The sequence below is a fragment of the Rattus norvegicus genome, chromosome 5 (genome assembly GCF_021556685.1).
Source record: "Rattus norvegicus strain SHRSP/BbbUtx chromosome 5, alternate assembly SHRSP_T2T, whole genome shotgun sequence".
Taxonomy (NCBI): Eukaryota; Metazoa; Chordata; class Mammalia; order Rodentia; family Muridae; genus Rattus; species Rattus norvegicus.
This window is the reverse complement of record NC_141538.1, coordinates 78,310,276-78,327,671: the sequence shown is the minus strand read 5'-3', so window position 1 is coordinate 78,327,671 and position 17,396 is coordinate 78,310,276. Positions and strand designations below refer to the sequence as shown.

The 17,396-nt window shown below is 42.5% G+C and overlaps 1 protein-coding gene across 4 annotated transcripts in view; it reads right to left on the bottom strand.

Moving 5' to 3' along the window:
• Musk (muscle associated receptor tyrosine kinase) overlaps window positions 1–17,396 on the bottom strand; it is a 106,012-nt gene that overhangs the window by 28,324 nt on the left and 60,292 nt on the right. For 3 of the 4 annotated variants that reach the window (XM_087551325.1, XM_087551327.1, XM_087551328.1), the window contains one exon: window positions 9,818–9,981. In XM_087551325.1, the coding sequence (XP_087407451.1) occupies window positions 9,818–9,981 (164 nt within the window). 4 annotated transcript variants of the gene reach the window in all.

The window sequence follows — 17,396 nt, the reverse complement described above, 5'->3', positions numbered from 1 at the left end:
CCCAGCCATTCCTCAGCTTCAAAGCAGCTGGCAGGGGTTCCATCCCTTCCTGTTGTCTGTATGCGACTCACTTGCTAGGCAGAGGCCAGCAAATACAACTCAAGACTTTTCGGTCTCGATTCTTAAAGAAGTACATAGACTCACAAAAAGGTCCTAATGATTTTTTGATGATAATTTAAAACTTTGGAATGTGGTCAATACCAGATGCCCATAGTCACATGCACTAAGTTAAATGTTCACGCATGTGTACCATGACGGGCACTCCTTTTTCAAAGTAACATATACATGACGTTTCTTCAGTCTTGTGCTTAAGCAAATTTTTTGTCTTTTTAAATAACATTTAATTGACAGAATCTTTGTATAGCATGCATGACGTGATACTTTGAATTGAGCTAATTGACATTTGTATCATTTCAGATGCATGTTACAATTTGTGGTGAAAACAGTTAAATCTATTTAGTGATTATTTGAAAGGAATACTATACATATTGCTGACACTGGTCACCTTATCCTATGATGACTCTCTTCGACCTGTTCCTATGTCTCACTGAAACTTAATGCCCTTCATATTTTAAAGTTTATGCTTTTTACAGATTTCTCCCTTTTCTCGAGAGCTAAAGGTAATGTCTACATTTTAAAGTGGTTGCAGAAACTTAAAAGAAGGATATTGAATGGCATGGGGAAACTACATGCGGCTTAAACTGCATCTCCACAGAAAAGGAAGCAGTTGTACCGTTTTAGACACATTTCGTGCCTGGGTTTCTGCTAAAGTAACAGGCTAAGCAGTTTTAATAAGGTCTGCGCGGCTCACTGAGGGAATATATTAATATCTGACCCTTTATAGAAAATGTTTGCCAGCCTCCGCTGTTGCGTACTGATCAAATGTCACTTTGCTGGACTGCCAAGCACGCTGTCCTCAGCGAGGAGAACATGACCTTCCTGAAAACCGCCGTGCTTCCTGCGAGTGGAAGTTAAGAACCATTTACTGTACAAAATGTGCTGCAGTATACGGAAGCAATGGCTTTTTTTTTAATTAAAAAATAAAAAAATAGAGAAAGTTGATTTTGTCTCTCCCAGAAGCTAAGAGAAAGATTCAAGGTTGGGTAGGTGGGTGCGGAGGGGCTCAGAGGAGCCGGAGGACAGGGAGAGACTATGATAATAATATACCATATGGACTTCTCAAAGAACAAATACAATAGAATGAATATAGTTCGAAAATAAAAATGTCTCCTAGACAGATATTTTATGTATTGCATATTTGTGTATAATAGATTATATTATTTATACGCAGAAACTTCATAACTGATCTGTAAATACATTTTTTGTGTCCTGCATTTTTGCATCATAGATATTGTAAACATTTACCTGTGCCAATGTAAACATTTGTTTTTAAAACAAAGCTGCGACTCGATTTCCTTCACCAGTGGATAGGTATGCTGTTTGTACACTATATCCACGAGTGCAAGCAGTTGGAAATAGTATTCACAATTCTTATTTCCTTTGAGTAGGTTTCTAAAAGTGGGTGGCTTTTTGTCTATAGATACAATCACTTTAAGGCTAACAATAAAAATTTCTAAGTTGGAAATTATAAAACAGGCATTTTCGCCACTTTCAGCAGAGTTTGAGTGTGTTTACATTATCACAAGAGGAAAGTGGCTGGGACAGCTCCTTTTATTTCTTGAGGCATCGTTTCACTTTGTTGCCCATGCCAGCCTGAAAACTTCATGACCTTCTGTCCTAGCCTGCTAAGTGCTGGGGCATTTATTTAACTTCCTACATGTCTAAACTGCTTCATTTGAATTTATTTCCATGGAGATGATCTATGTCACTCTTCTAGCCCTGGATTTTATTTTATTTATGATTCCAATATTGTAATTAATCTTTATGTGCAAAATAAAATAAAGCTTCTATAGGCTTGGGAGTATATAAATTGGTTTTGTGTCTCCATTTCTAATAAGTTTACAGTACTTTTTTTTTTTTAAAAAGCAGGGAGAGCCGTTGTGTTAACCTGATGGTGCTGTGTCTTTGTTGTCCAATGGCGTGACTCTTCCCTGCGTGCACCATGTGGCCCATCAGTAGACACTGGGCTTCACTGTGAAGTTCTTAAGGGTGGGTGTGTTGTCCCTGAGAGCTGTGGATCTCCTCAAAAGCTAACAACTGATCCCCAAAGAGGACATTGCAGCTGTACACCCAAAGATGAGATCTAGAAGGAACCACATTGTGTATTGAGTTATTTTCTTTATGGCATTGGAATCAGTGTCTAGAGTTTGATGTTCTTCTCAGTTTCTGTGCAGCAGTTGTGAATCAGTACTCTGGAGTCTGTCTGTCCAAACTTGGAGGCCTAGCACTTTGTGACCTGTGTGGTCTGGCAACACTGTCTGTACCTGGATCCTTGTACAAAAAGTACAAAGAGTAACACTTCTCCCTGAAGTCCCTGTAATGTCAGAATGACAACAGGCATCATGATGCTAACTGCCGCGGTCGTTATCGCTGTGGATCAATCATCTTTACTTAGGACACTACATGGGACTTTTAAAGCTTTTTTGTTTTATTTACCTGTCTGTTTTGGTTTGATTTTTTGGTGTTGGTGGTAGTTTCCTGAGACGGGGTTTCATTTAGCTAAGGCTGGTTTTGAACTCCTGATCCTTCTCCTTTATCCTTCCATGACAGCTAAACACCACCTAATATAACTAATTGTTCCACTGTCATTTTTCTTTCATGTGTCTGTTTTGAGAGAAGGTGTCATGTCGTATAGACCAGCCTTAATTTCACTATGTAGCCTATCCTCAAACACACTATGTAGCCCACTCGAGTCTTAAACGTCTGACCGTCTTCACTCAGTGATGGGATTAAAGGTATGAACTTCTGTGTCACATAGTGTTTTTATGAAAGTCAATTTAGCCATTCTGTATCTAAAAAAAAATCCATTGTAAACAAAACTTCTATAAGTTGATTTCTCTTGGAAAAGCATATATAAAGGAGTTTTGGAGTCAGTCTGGAGTTGTATTTCGAGATGCCTCATTTCTAGCTGAGTGGGTCTCCAGTGCAGTTTCTCAGTTCCTTTCCTGAAAATGAGGAAGGCCATAGTTCCTACTTCACAGCGATCTCCTGAACAGCTTCCAAGACATGGGAAATAGTCATTGACACTAGTTACCTTTATATTCATTTCATAAAAATACTAAATGGATTTGGACATTAGAAATGTCTAAAAAGTTTATAGCGTTTAGCAGGCAAATCATGGACGTGTTGAATTAAAACCACAGGTGACATGAAACACTGGAATAATGATGGATGCTTACCTCCATTCTGGTAATCAGAAAGAAGAGTCCATAGGAGAGCACGGGGGAGGCGGGGAGGAGGAAGAAAGAGAGAGAACGAGAAAGTCAGCACACACTCATCTTAACCACTTTAAGATTCTATGAGGTTCTCTGCTTTTACGAGGAGGCTGGAAACTCCATTAACAGGTGGAATTGGGGGAGATTAAGCTAGTGCTGTCCTGGGAGCTGTAACATTTTCAGGCAGGAGCAGCCATGAGCATCACTGGTCACACATGAAAGAAAATACCCATTTAACCAAATTTTTCAATTAACTTGAAAAGGTAGACAGGAAAACAAAAGAGCTAGATGACAGATAGATAGATAGATAGATAGATAGATAGATAGATAGATAGATAGATAGATAGATTGATAGATAGATAGATAGATAGATAGATAGATAGATAGATAGATAGATAGATGATAGATAGATGATAGACAGATGGTAGATAGACAGATAGTGGATAGATAATATATATCTGAATAGATATATGATAGATATTAACATGCATTACTGGCACTGGAAATATGGTTTCTGATTGCTAGCTGCATTATTATTTGTCAGAGAAACTGCATCAGAGAGAGAGAGAGAGAGAGAGAGAGAGAGAGAGAGAGAGAGAGAGGGAGGGAGAGAGCTGAATGTCTATTCAGCAAATCCACTTGCTCTTTTCTCTATAAATCCCCTTCTCCTTTGATATAAAGGAGCTAGAACAGAGGAAGAAGGGGAGCCAGCAATACGACAGCAGCAGGCGATACTTCATCTGTCCTCCCAGGTTCCTCAAGGAATGGCTGCCTATCAGTGAGCAGAAGGAAGCAGAGGGATTTATAAGGGGATAATAAGACTGGAGGTTTAAACTAGATTAGGCTGCTGTAATTAATCCTTAAACACCACCAGAGAATTGTGGAATCTGCTTAAAAGCTGTAATGAATTTGATTCCCTAAGGGAAAAGAAGATTCTAGAATGCATAATTTCTCAGCACCCAGCGACTGGAGAAAAATAACAGTTTTCTCTGTGTGCATGACAAGTCTGGATTTCAATACACTGTTTGCATATGCCATCTTGAAACTTGTCACCTCTCTGTTTCCTCTTGAATTTATAAGCCATTTGACATTGTTTTGATATACATGTATATCATATATATATGTATATGTATATGCATGATCATGGTATTAGCAAACGAAGACCCTCTCAGCATGAGTTGCTTAGCTGAGAGAAAGATGGTTCTCTTCTGATAGACCTCATTTGTAGTGGCAGGAAGTTTCCCGGGTGTGCTTTGTATACCTCACTGCAAAATATCAGGTAGCAATTGAGTGTAACTGCTGACCAATGCTTGTTTATTCTTTTCCCCTTTTGCTAAGAACAAACCCAAAATACGTTCAGTCACTCTAAAATCCAGATAATGTTTCAAGAAAATGTCAGATCACTTTGCAGAAATGGATACTCTCGTTTTGTAGGAGGCATGGAATGGTGAAAGCGGGGAGATGTGACCCCAAGTTCATCCCGGTGTTCTAAGACCAGATATGTATGTGTTCTTTGAACTTTGGAACTCACTGTGTGAAATGAAGGACTTTAACTGTCAACTTGACATGCCTAGAGAAGAGAACTTTAATGGAGGAAGTCCTTGAGCAGATTGACCTGCGGGGGGTTGTCTTTGTTAACTTATGTAGGAGGGACCAACCTGCCTACTGTGGGCAGTTCCATCCCTAGGCTGATGCTGCTGAGCTCTATAAGAAAATCAACAGAGTATAAGCTAGCTGGAGACCCAGCTGGCAGGCATCACCCTTCATGGTTCCTGCATATACTTCCTGGCTGTGAAGTGAGTTCAAGCGGGCCTGCCTTAGATCCTGCCTTGACTTCCCTCAGTGACAGACTGCGACTTGGAGCTGTAAATTGAAGTAAATCCTTTCCTTTCCTAAATTGTCTTGCCTAGGGTATTTGGCACATGAACTGAAATGAAGCTAGAACAGGGACTTACTAATGACACTGAAAGTGGGGAATGCAGTTGTGAATCCCTGTGAGTATCCTGATTCAGGACAATGGTTACCCAGGGATCATGGTTGTTGTGCCCTCTACCGCAGGGCTGAGGGTTCTCCTGACAAAGAGAAGTCATGTTGCCCAACACTCGTTTATCCCATGAGATTAAATCATAGCTCGGCCTTTTTGAGTTGTGATGATGGAGGAGTAAGCTTCCTGGTTCATGGGGAGAGGCTCGGGGACATTTTATGACTCCTTTCAATGACTACTATCAGATGTAAATGTCCCAGAAAGAAATGTGTTTTATTTCTCAAACACCTGGCAAGGGTCTGAGCAATATGTGGATGGTGGCTAGGAAAGCAAAAGCTGGTCTTTTTATTTTCCATTGTCCTTCAACCCCTAGACATATCATGAGACAAAATCCTCAACACAGACTATACCAGCTCTTTGCACATCCAATTTCCTGCTGGTCTGAGTAAAGAAACAGAGCAAGTGAGGCAGTGGCTGTGACAGAGAACAGTGAACTCTGGAGCTCTGAGGGGAGGAAAGTCTGCAATTGGAGGCAATAGTAGAAGAGATTGGGGACATTGACAGAGGGGCAAGAGGAGACATCCTGTATGATTGAAGCAATGCCACCAGAGGCCATCAGACAGGGCTGCCTGGAGAGCAAGTTTCATGCAAGTGTCATTCCCAAGCTCTGTGAAGTCTCAAGAGAATCATGGACGTCCTGGCTAGACATTCACCCCATCTCTAGCCCCTGGGTGAGTGCGGTGCTAAAGATCTCATTTGGATAGTGCCTTAGCCTCTCTGAAAGACTGACCAATGGAGCACTCCACAGATTGAAGGTAGTCCCTCTGGGATTCCAGAGAAGTCTTTGTGAGGCATCCATCAGGTCTGATTGACAAGAAGAATTGAGAAAATGGCATATGGCTCTGGTAAATGAGAGGTCTAAGCCAACCACACTAGGGGGACAGTGGAGGAGGGTCAGGTCTCCATCAGTTGACACCTAACCTGAGGACAGAGATGAGCTGGAAACCACAAGACATGTGGTGATTTCCCCAGCAGATGGGCATGGTTTTGAGTTACCATGGCTTCCGAAGCCCCTTTAAGTCTTTTTCCTTACCTGTTTTTTCTCTACGCTTACATGTTCTTACCTGATCCCCAATATTGTGTAGCATTTGACAGTGCAGAGGGACAGATTCAGATATTTCTCATGAGGTTCAGAATAAGCTGTGGGGCCAGGAAGGGGCTGACTTGTGAAACCCTTCCTGAGGCTATGTATCCTGCTTGATGCCCCCCTTCTAGCTCTTGTCCCCTCAGTTTCCAGGACAGCTTTAAAATTCTTCCTAGGAACTCCAGTTCCTCCCACCTCTAAAATGATTTCCACACAATCTTACTGTCAGACTGACTGACTGGTTCAGTCATCCCTGGTACCAATCTTGATGGTCCTTGATCCTACTGAGGTGGCTGGTGTCCTTCTACATTCAACTCTGCGGCTACAGCAGTTGGAAAGCCCTTTTCTGCTGCTGCTTGCAAGCCAGGCTTCACTCCTGCTACTCCAGCCCCTGTGCCACCTTGGTTTCCTCTGGGCTTTCATTGCTGGTTACCCCTTACCCCTGGACAATGCCTTCTACATGGACTGTCTCACAACTTATGGAGATCTGTACCATAAAAAGATTCCACTGGGAAGGCAAGATGGTTCAGTGGGTAAAGGGGCTTGCTGCACAGCCTGGCAACCTGAGTTCAATCTCCAGAATGGAGTTGGGAATATAGACTGAGTCTACAGCACTTTGGGGTTTTGTTCTGACCTCTACACATGCCATGGTATAGGCACACCATTCTCTCTCTCTCTCCTTCCTTCTCTCTCTCTCTCTCTCTCTCTCTCTCTCTCTCACACACACACACACACACACACACACACACGTGAACACACATGAACACACATACATCATAATTATTTAAATTTTAAAAGAAGATATCACTGCACGTCACTACATGTTAGGATTACATATCTCTCTGTTGATATATTCCATTGTTAATGGAATTGGATCTGGTTCTCACTGGTGGGGACAAGGATGGAGCGGCTATTACTCATGTCAGTTGTGCTCAATGGCTTTTATAGTTTCTGAAAGATCATGAACATCCTAGCTTTGTTGGGTAGAAGTAGCTGTTTTATTCTTTTCATGTTGTTCACAGTGATACCTCTAAAACCATCTTGATATCTATGATGAAAGGCTCTAAGGTTACCAGACCAAGGATGGGTTCCTCCCAGGTACTCTGCTGTGGAGAAGGGGAAGGTAGAAGGGTGAAGAATTTGGATACACATTTTTGTAAGTTGTGGACCCAAATCTCTTATTACAAATAGTTATTGATTAAGATAAAAGCCAAAAAACGAGGGTTTTTAAAAACCCTTCTCATTTGAAATTCTAACAAAAAAAGCCTCCTACTCTGCCATGGGTGCGTGTGCCAGAGGAGTAGCATGCCCAGCATGGGTGCAGCAGACTGGGGGAAGAAATCTATGTGCTTTGGTTTCTCCTGCCTTGCAAGAGACACAGAAGTGGTTTCAGGTCTATGGCGGGCACAGGCAGCTGAGTCCACAGCAGGCCTGGCTTCAGGTCACAATGAGGATGTACAGGGTGACCTCACTGTTCAGGCTCCAGAACAGACTATGTGGGGATTTGATGATGGTTTAGCTGATCTGCTAAGAACTATGCCTCACTAGAAGGTGTGCAAAGGCAGCAAGTCATCCAGGGAGGACCTCTGGCTTCAAACCCAGCTAAGGGATGAAATCCTAAGCTCTCCAGCTTCAGACTTCTCCAGAACTAGGGGATTGGAGGACACCATTGAAGTGTCAATCCCTTTCCTCCTGCCATCTAGGGAAGAGGTGGAGGAAGGAAGGAACAGGAACTCTAGTCAAGGATTATCACTAAAAAACCAAGAACATGAATAAATGGGGCTGGCAACACTAATATTTATCTTCCATCTAGGGGCGAATCAAGTTAAACTAAATCACATCCGTGCATGTGCCTGAAATATCCCTGGGTAAGTGGGCTCATCCTTTCGTTATAAGATGTTGAAATCCTGAGCGTGTATTAACTAACTCTCTGGCGCCATGCTAGGGTGCTTATAGACCTCAGTTTTACCCCGGCAGTCCCTCCTTTTCTCTTTGCGCTTGCCATTGCCACTGTGTTCTGAATGGCATGTCCTTTCTAGGCTCCAGGGCTGCATTCAGCATATTTGACAATTGCATACAAAGTCCATTACACAAAGCAAAGTGTGGTGCAAATTATAATCTTTTTTAAAGTTTTTTTTTTTACTGTTTTTAGCATATTGAGTGATTTCATGGCTTGTCGTTGCTTGGATGAAGTGATATCATCTTAACTGGTACAGTGACCAAAGACCCTGTAGAAAGACAGATCCTACAAGGAGATAGGAGAGGAAGCCTATTTCTCACTCTGTGGGTATGCTCCTGAGGTCTAGCCTTGTCTACTTATATACTCTGTGCTTTCTATCAGATTAAAAGTCCATGGCACTATTGAAAAGTTCTCCATTGGGGAAGATCAAAGAAATAAGCTGTAATAAGAAACAGCGGGCTCCAGGAGCTGGCCCTGAGTCTGCTCATGGCTGGCTTTACATGTCCAGCCAAACACCTTTTGTCTGACCCTTGAACAGTAGACCTGCTATGAGTCTAACTTGCCTGGCATTTCCTGATACGAGGATTATTTTCACCTCTAGGAATTCCACAAATGTGCCCAGAAGCCCTTTGGATATTTAACTTTTAAAAATAACCCTCCACAACACAGAGCAGATAGCCTAGAAACACATGTGTCAGCTGTTTCCCATGAAAATACCTGCAAACCCTGTTGTCACTTGGATAACACAGGGAAATAAAACACTAAAAGCAAAGCAGAGCAAAGCAAAACAGAACAGAAACATGGTAAAAATGCCCTTAAGAAACAGCTGTGTGGAAGCTGGTTCAGCCATGTTAAGTAAATATCTACCAACTTTGTGAGAGCCTTGGGAAGCTTGCTTAACCCAGAGAAGAGGGGCAAGAGAGGTTCTAAAAGGAAGAGTGGAGCAAAGAAGGAAGGAAGGGTGGAATAACAGAAGGAAGAAATCAAAAACCAAGAGAGGGAGAAGGGAGAAAGAAAGGGAAGCAGAGGGAGGGAGGAAGGGAGGGAGAAATGGAAGAAAGAAGAGAGAGAGGGAGGAAAGAAGGGAGCGAGGACTTATGGGTAGTGACAGGGAGGGAAGGGCGACAGGGAAAGAAGAGAGAAGTTAAAAATGAGAGAAAGAGAAAAATAAGGTTCTATACATTGGTGTCCATCATTTGAAGAAGAATGTGAAGATTTTGTTTTTGACACAACAAAGTCAAAATCTATGTGTTGATCACCCATGGGCGTCAAAATGAACAAGGGAATAGCTTCAAGGGGACTGGGGTGGTAGAGGGGGTTTTACCTCTGCCTCTCTTCCAGGTGCTATGGAGTGGCAGCTGCTCCTCTTCTGGAGCATGGTAAACACGCAGCACCTACCTGCTATACTGACAGTGGCTGCAGCCTTTGCGGTACTGAATTTCTCTCCATGCTTATTGGTAGCTATGCATGTGTAGAGTCCTGGCTTTGTGATAAAGAGCTGGAGTCTTGAGTCAATCACTCGGTCTTTCACATTCTCTTGAATGGAACCTGAAGAAACCTAGTGAGTGTGGGCAAAATAAAAGGTAGAACGACATCACCCTCTCCTATATACACCACATCGGTCATCTGGAAGGGTACAGCATTTCGATCATGGTCAACAGGCATGGGTAGACCTGAAAATATAGACACACACTCCCTGTCCCTGGGTCCATGTCCTCGTACTATGACTCTTCAATCCCTCTCTCAAGAAGGACCATCATTCTCCGCCCTTTGATCTAGGCTAGCCAGTGATGCATCTTGAGATCACTTTCAAAGCTCTGGAACATTGCTTTCCTTTTGGTTTTGGAGCCTGAATCCCTCTGTGACTAAGCTAGAGAGAGGTTGCTGGATATGGTGGTTTGAATGAAAACCAGGCCCCATAGGCTCATAGGGAGTGGCACTATTAGGAGGTGTGGCCTTGTTAGAGGAAAGACATCACTGAGGGTGGGCTTTTAGGTTTCAGATGCTCAAGCCAGGACCAGTGTCTTTCTGCTGCTTGCTGATCCAGATGTAGAACTCTTGACTCTTTCTCCAGCACCATATCTGCCTCCATGCCTGCATGCTTTCCAATATGATGATAATGGACTAAACCTCTGAACCAGTAAGACAATTAAATGCTGTCCTTTATAAGCATTGTCTTGGCCATGATGTCTTTGCACAGCCATAGAAACCCTAACTAAGACACTGGAGGATGAAATAAACCATCTCAGCTGTTCCTCAGAAAAAACACCAAACCACCAAACCATAAAGATATTCCGGACTAGCCAAGACCCACCCAAACTGCCAGGCATGAAAGCCAGACTACCCCGGTGTTTGCCAATCCTGGCTCAAATCAGCAAAACCATCAGTTGACTCCCCCAGACGTGTGAGCACTAACAGTTATTCTTTTGCTCCACTCAGCCTTGGCTGGATTGTGAGATGGTGACGGATAACTGGTACATCCTCTGATGACATTCTTCATAGATAGATACTCTCTCTGATTTGTCCTGATCTGCAGACAAGAGTAAGAGGTTTCAGACTCTATAACGTCTGATCCTTTCTCTATAGATGGACATCAGATTGATAGATGTGTGGTGAGGAAAGTGGTTTGTAAGGCCAAGGCACTCTGAGGCACAGCATACAAAATATGTCGGACCCTCAAACCAGAAGTCAAATGTTCTTAAAGAGCCAGAGCAGCGGTACATTAGCGTGGATTTGACCGATTAATTTTAAATGCCTATTCATTAGCCATCATTTCAACTATAGTAAACACTGCCTGCATTTTAAAAATTGTTCAAATTATATTTTTATTTGCTTGTTTTTCATAAGTACGTGGGCACGCTCATGCCATGGCATGGGTGGCAGGGTGTGAGTTGGTTCTCTCCTTTCATGGTGTAGTTCTCAAGGACTGAACTCAGGTCATCAGGCTTGCAGGCAGGCAGCTTTACCACTCGCCCAAGACTATTCCCATCTCCTATCCAGTCAGGAGTTAGGATCTGTACCCTGTTGGTCTGACACCAAAGTCAATGGCTCTTTATCGCTATGTTCCCTAGTCCTTGAAAAGAAGGCAAATGAATTGCTAGAAAGCAAGCCCAGTTGCTTGGATCACAGATATTCTCAAAGCCTCATTGTGGAAGAGTTGGTTGGCAGCCTTAGTGGTTGGGGTTTGGTCTGGAGCTGCTATATATTCAAATGCTGAATACTGACCCCTCAAGATCTAGTTGCCACTTGATGAGCAGGTCTTCACATATACCAAGTGATGCTATGTAAATCTTGCTCCCTAATTTAAAGCTACTGGTTAAATAAAAGTGGTTACAGCCAACTGGGGAGAATAGAGAGGTAGACAATTTTCAGTTACCAGACTGAAGTTCTCAGGTAGGGGCCAAGTGGAGAGAAGAGGAGGAAGAAGGAGAGAGAAGAGAGAAGGAGACCTCCATGAGGCCAGATGGATCATGAGCATATGGCCAGGAAAAGTGGACTCTGAGGACAGGCTGTTGGGATGGAAATGGACTGGGCAAGAAAACAGCAAATACTTGGGGATCCCAGCTCAGGAATTAACAGTCTAGCTTATAGAAAAATAGATAAGGGGTAATTTACCCAGTAATCATGCTAGAGCTGATTTTAAAAATCTGTTGGACCCTGCCTCAGATATTAGAGGACTGGCAGGGTCACATTAAGAATTAATAGAATTTAGTAAATCCATTTACCGTTGGTAATGTCGGGAAGCTGCAGAAGCATTGCGAGGTAGAACCAAGGAAAAGTTACATCATCAAGCACAGAGCTTTGAAGGGGATGTTGGACGCCCTAACCTTTTCCCTTTCTGCCTCACAGCAGTTCCTGAGGAGAGCCGTCTCATCCACGCTGCCACAGCCATGGAGGCACTGTGTGGAATCACATCCTGAGGAAGCCGAATGACTAGACTCAGACTTCTGAAACCAGGAGCCAGAATGAGTCTGTCTTCCTTGTTATGTTGTTTTTCTCTCACATATTTTGTCAGGGCAACAGAGAGTGAATGCTACAACCTCAACAAATCAACAAATGTCACTGTTAAGACGGCAGCTTATTTTGAAGTGGCAATTCTTCCTTCTGTATTCTTAAGCACCATGGCACTTTTTCAATAACTGTTCATTAACTGCCACTACTTAGGTGAAGGGAAAATGATACCAGTTTAAAGGAAATTCAAGTGATTGAGAAAAATTAGAGAATTAGCCAATGATGTTTTGGAAGACTGGATGTTGGCACCAAGGTGAGTTCAGTTTGGCTTCCCCGGAATAAATCCCTCAGTGTGAATGTGGCTAAGAATGGGAAATTTGAAGAGATTTTTCTTACTATTTTGCGTGCAGGTTTTCTCAAACTAGCAAAAGAGGGTGGAGAAGCTCTGAGATCTAATCATCTTAATTTTTGAAATGTGTGTGTGTGTGTGTGTGTGTGTGTGTGTGTGTGTGTGTGTGTGCATGTGCGTGCGCATGCGTACGGCATGTGTGTTGTGATGTGTACGTGTGCATAGATTAGGTGGGGTGCCACAGGGCATGTGTGCAGGTCAGAGGACAGCTTTGGATGGCTAGCCTTGTTTTCCTTGTTTGCTTGAGACAGGATCTCATGTCTACGGTATCCAACAGCTACTGGAGGCTGTCGGTCTGTCTCCCACACCTCTGTAGTGGCTCTGGGATTACAAATGCAAGCTTTTATGTGGGTTTCGGGGTATTCAGACTCATGTGCTCATGCTTTTGTACCTCTTCGGCTACACCCAGTTTATGACCAGCATTCTTCCTAGTGTCTAATGGTCCCCAGAACTAGACACTTTCTGTCTTCCCATCCTCCACCCTCATTACTAGTCTCAATCACTGGGAAAACTTCCCATGTCAGATTAAGTATTAGGGCATTCCCCCCACATAAGTAATATGATCTCTGGGAAACTGACAAAGCATAGAGAAATATCTTTAAGAGTATGCATCATCCAGGTTAAGTAGGTACAGCCTTAACAGCACTGGCTATACTTTGGGTCTCACTACCTCCCTCATATGTATTCTTTGTTATCATATTTATCAGACGCCCAGCATCTAATAGACCCAAGTTTTTGTGTCAGGCTTAAGGAGCTGGACATCTTTAACCACAAACGTTCTCTGGTTTTGCCAAGAAATAGCAATAAGACAACCTGATACTTGAGCGTCTGTAGGCTGTCAGTGTGCGTGGTGTGCTTTGCATTTTTTTTTTTTTTTTTGGTTCTTTTTTTCGGAGCTGGGGACCAAACTCAGGTGCTTTGCATTTTATATCTTGTTTGTGAAGACCACCTCTTTTCAATTGACAGAAGCAAAGCTGTGGAGCGATTGCTTTCCTCCTTTGCCAGGCTGGTTCCCTCCTCGGAGAAGAAGAGCTGTGCAGTGCCGTGAACAATTCAGAAACAGGCGATGTCCTAATGCTAAGTGCTCGGGTCCAAGATCTGGAGTCTATGAATAGCTTCTGGGAACCTGGCCCTAGTTAATTCTGATTGGTAAATAAAGATGCCAGCAGCCAATAGGTGGGGAGAAGAGAAATAGGTGGGGTTTAGGTTTCCCCAGTCTTGGAACTACAAGGAGGGAAGAGGAGAGGGAACTGCCACGCCACGCCTTAGGAGAGTGTGTAGGAGGGGAGGAGAGGGGAGGGAAGGAGAGGGGAGGGGAGGGGAGGGGGGAGGGGAGGGGAGGAGGGGAGGAGAGAGCAGCCATGAAAGTAAAAGAGCTTGCAGGAGGGAAAACCAGAGCTAGCTGCCATGTGAAAGGGCCAAGAGAACATGGCCCAGAGGGCTGCTCAGTTGGGTCAAGAGCAGCCAAGACGGAACGTAGAAATTAGTAAGTAATAATGGGGTTGTGGATGGAAAGTAGATTCTATCAACACGGAGGTTACGCAGTTTCCCAACTATTGTGCTTCTTAAGGCATATTAAAATATAAAGGCTGTGTGCGTGCCTTTCATCTGAGAACATAAATGATAAGCAAGAAGGATCCCCGAGCTGGGATTTATTAAAATATTCAGATACAGCTGCCCACCATTTCACACCTAAGCATGACATTCCTAAACACCCCCCCACACACACACCCGAGGTCACAGGGTCACAGGAAACCTGCATCACAGAAAGAAGAAGAGTTCTTTAAGCCTCCTGGGCTCTCCATCCAAGTGCTGGAATAGTTCAGCGGAGAGCCCAGGCCATTGTGAAGCTCTCTGGTCAAGGGTGATGTGGTTTCTAAGCGCTTTTCCTCTTGCTGCCAGAGACCTCTCTTGATTCTCTACATGACTCATGCACAGCAGGCCTTGTTAGTCATAGTTTGAATGTTTTTCTTTCTCTCTTTGTAGCTTGTTCAGACCAACAATTTAGAATTTTTGGTGATCTAAACGTAAAAGCAACCCTCTGCCCTCTAGTTGGATCATTTGGCCTGCTCTCTGGGTTTTAAATGTTTAAAAGGACAACTTCAGATTCCTGTGACCTTTTACCAAAGTGTGTTTCAAGTCCACCAGTACAGTGGCCCTGCACATCTGTCTGTGGACTACATGGATTCGAATAATTTTGCTTTGAAAATACTTTTAAAGTATGTCTACATTGAACAGGTATGAGTTTTTTTTTTTCCCGGAGCTGGGGACCGAACCCAGGGCCTTGCACTTGCTAGGCAAGCGCTCTACCACTGAGCTAAATCCCCAACTCCAGGTATGAGATTTTTTTAACCTGTCAGTATTCCCTAAATAAAATGGTGCCACAGCTATTTCCACAGCATTTGTACTAAGAGATGATTTAAAGTACAGAGGAAGATATGCACTGGTTAGGTGCAAACACAACAAGATTGGATATGGAGGCTTGAGCATCCTAGTAAGGTGTAATCTATAGAGAGTTCTGGAACCCAGGCCCCACAGTGACCAAGGTCTGACAAGACTTAACTCAAGTGATTATATCTGACATTTACAGTAAGGATGTTTTTGCTAAATCGCTCTGGTTCACTTAACTAGAGAAGCCAGAATTGAATTCTTATCTCTGGATAGAGCAGTGGTTCTCAACCTGTGGGTCACGACCCCAAAATTAGATTTATGAAGTAGCAACAAATGTTTTATGGTTGGGGACCACAACATGAGGAACTGTATTAAAGGGCCTCGGCATTAGGAAGGTTGAGAACCACTAAGCTAAAACATTCTGTCTTTCTGATAGTGATGACTTTTGTAAGGACATAGATTTGAGCTGCTGATTTGCTTGACTGCAGTAACTATTTCTCTGAGTAAATATATACATATTACATATAAACATATTACAGAAAAACATATAGTAATGGAATTGGGGGGATTGTAGAGATGGCTCAGTAGTTAAGAGCACGTTTTCTTGCAGAGAATCCTAATTTGGGTCTCAGAACCCACATCGTGATGGGCAGCATACACTGCCTGTAACTCCAGCTCTGGGGAATCTGACGCCCTTTTCTGAACTCCTTGTGCACTTGCACTCACATGTACACAAACCCACAAGCATGTACACGCATGTGTATGCTCTCTCTCTGTCTCTGTCTGTCTGTCTGTCTGTCTGTCTCTGTCTCTCTGTCTCTCTGTCTCTCTGTCTCTGTCTCTCTCTCTCTCTCTCTCTCTCACCCACATACCCACCCACACACCCACTAGAATAAAGCTTTTTAAAAGAAGTATTTTTAAAGAGTCAGTAAAATAGAAAGTTCTATCAGATAGACATCCTAATTTCCACTGAGACCGTGCATACCTGTACAACATTTGTGTGGATCATTGATCCACTGACAGTGCTGACTAGAGATAGTCTATCTGTAGCCATAGATAATCTAGTAACATCACGACTTCACCTCAACACAGAAATGCCTTAGAATGTATCTGGGCTTCAGTGGCCCTACATTATAAGTAATTCCAGCTAGTTGGGAATACCTCATGTAACAGGTATGACTGACAGGTTTTTTTATATATATATTTATATATGTTTATATTATATGTATACTATATTTTTCTGTAATGTTTAAGGCACAAGAGTGATATTGATTTGCATACAAGTGCTCAATGAAACATTTACTGCGCCAGCAAATCAGCAGATCAATACACCTCCTTATAACAGTCCCGGGAAGGTTCATGCTCCTGTAGATACACTAAATGTTGTTTATCTCTGTGTCATAGAAAAAACATACTCAGATGAAAGGCATTTCCATCTTGCTTTATATTCCCTTAGCCATAAATATTGTCCTCTTTCAAGTTGCCTACTGAATTACCCCAATACTTATTTCATGCAGTTATTTCGTTTTACCGGTTAATTATATAAAATGACTCCGAAGCTCACAGACTTGAAACCAAAATCATGTCCCTTCAAAAATCCTGCTAAAATATAGCTATTTGTAAGAATATAAAAAACCCCACAGTCACATATATGTACACATATACATACATGTACACACAGTTTATTTTATAAAACTCATTTTCAAAAACTTTCAATTGTTACACGGTTCTTAGGAATCATGTGTATTGGACAAAGCAAGGGAGATATGCGATTTTTTTCTAAATGTTTACTTAAATGCCTACATAGCAGCTCTTTTTATAATAACTCAATGAAGATGGTCCTGTAATATGGAAAGACTTTCTCTTTAAAGATAGTCAGTTCTTTTTCATTCCCATCAAATTACTGTATCCACTACTGTAAAAGAAAATAAAATCTTTCTGTCACCCTCAAATTTATCTTACTAAAAATTTCCATGAAAAAAACAAAAAACCAAAACAAAGCATGAACATTGACAAGGGTGGAAAGGAGATGGGTCTTCGACTTGGGACACATTGTTGGATTTTCTTCTGCTCTTTGTCTCTGACTGTTCAACGTTTCAGTTTGCACGGGAGATGGGAAACAGACGCATCTTTTATAGCAGCATAGGCTTATTTCCATGTTCGGAGGTTAGTTTTAGTTTGTCTCTAGTTGGTGACTAGCCAGTGTGAATACTCTTTGTATA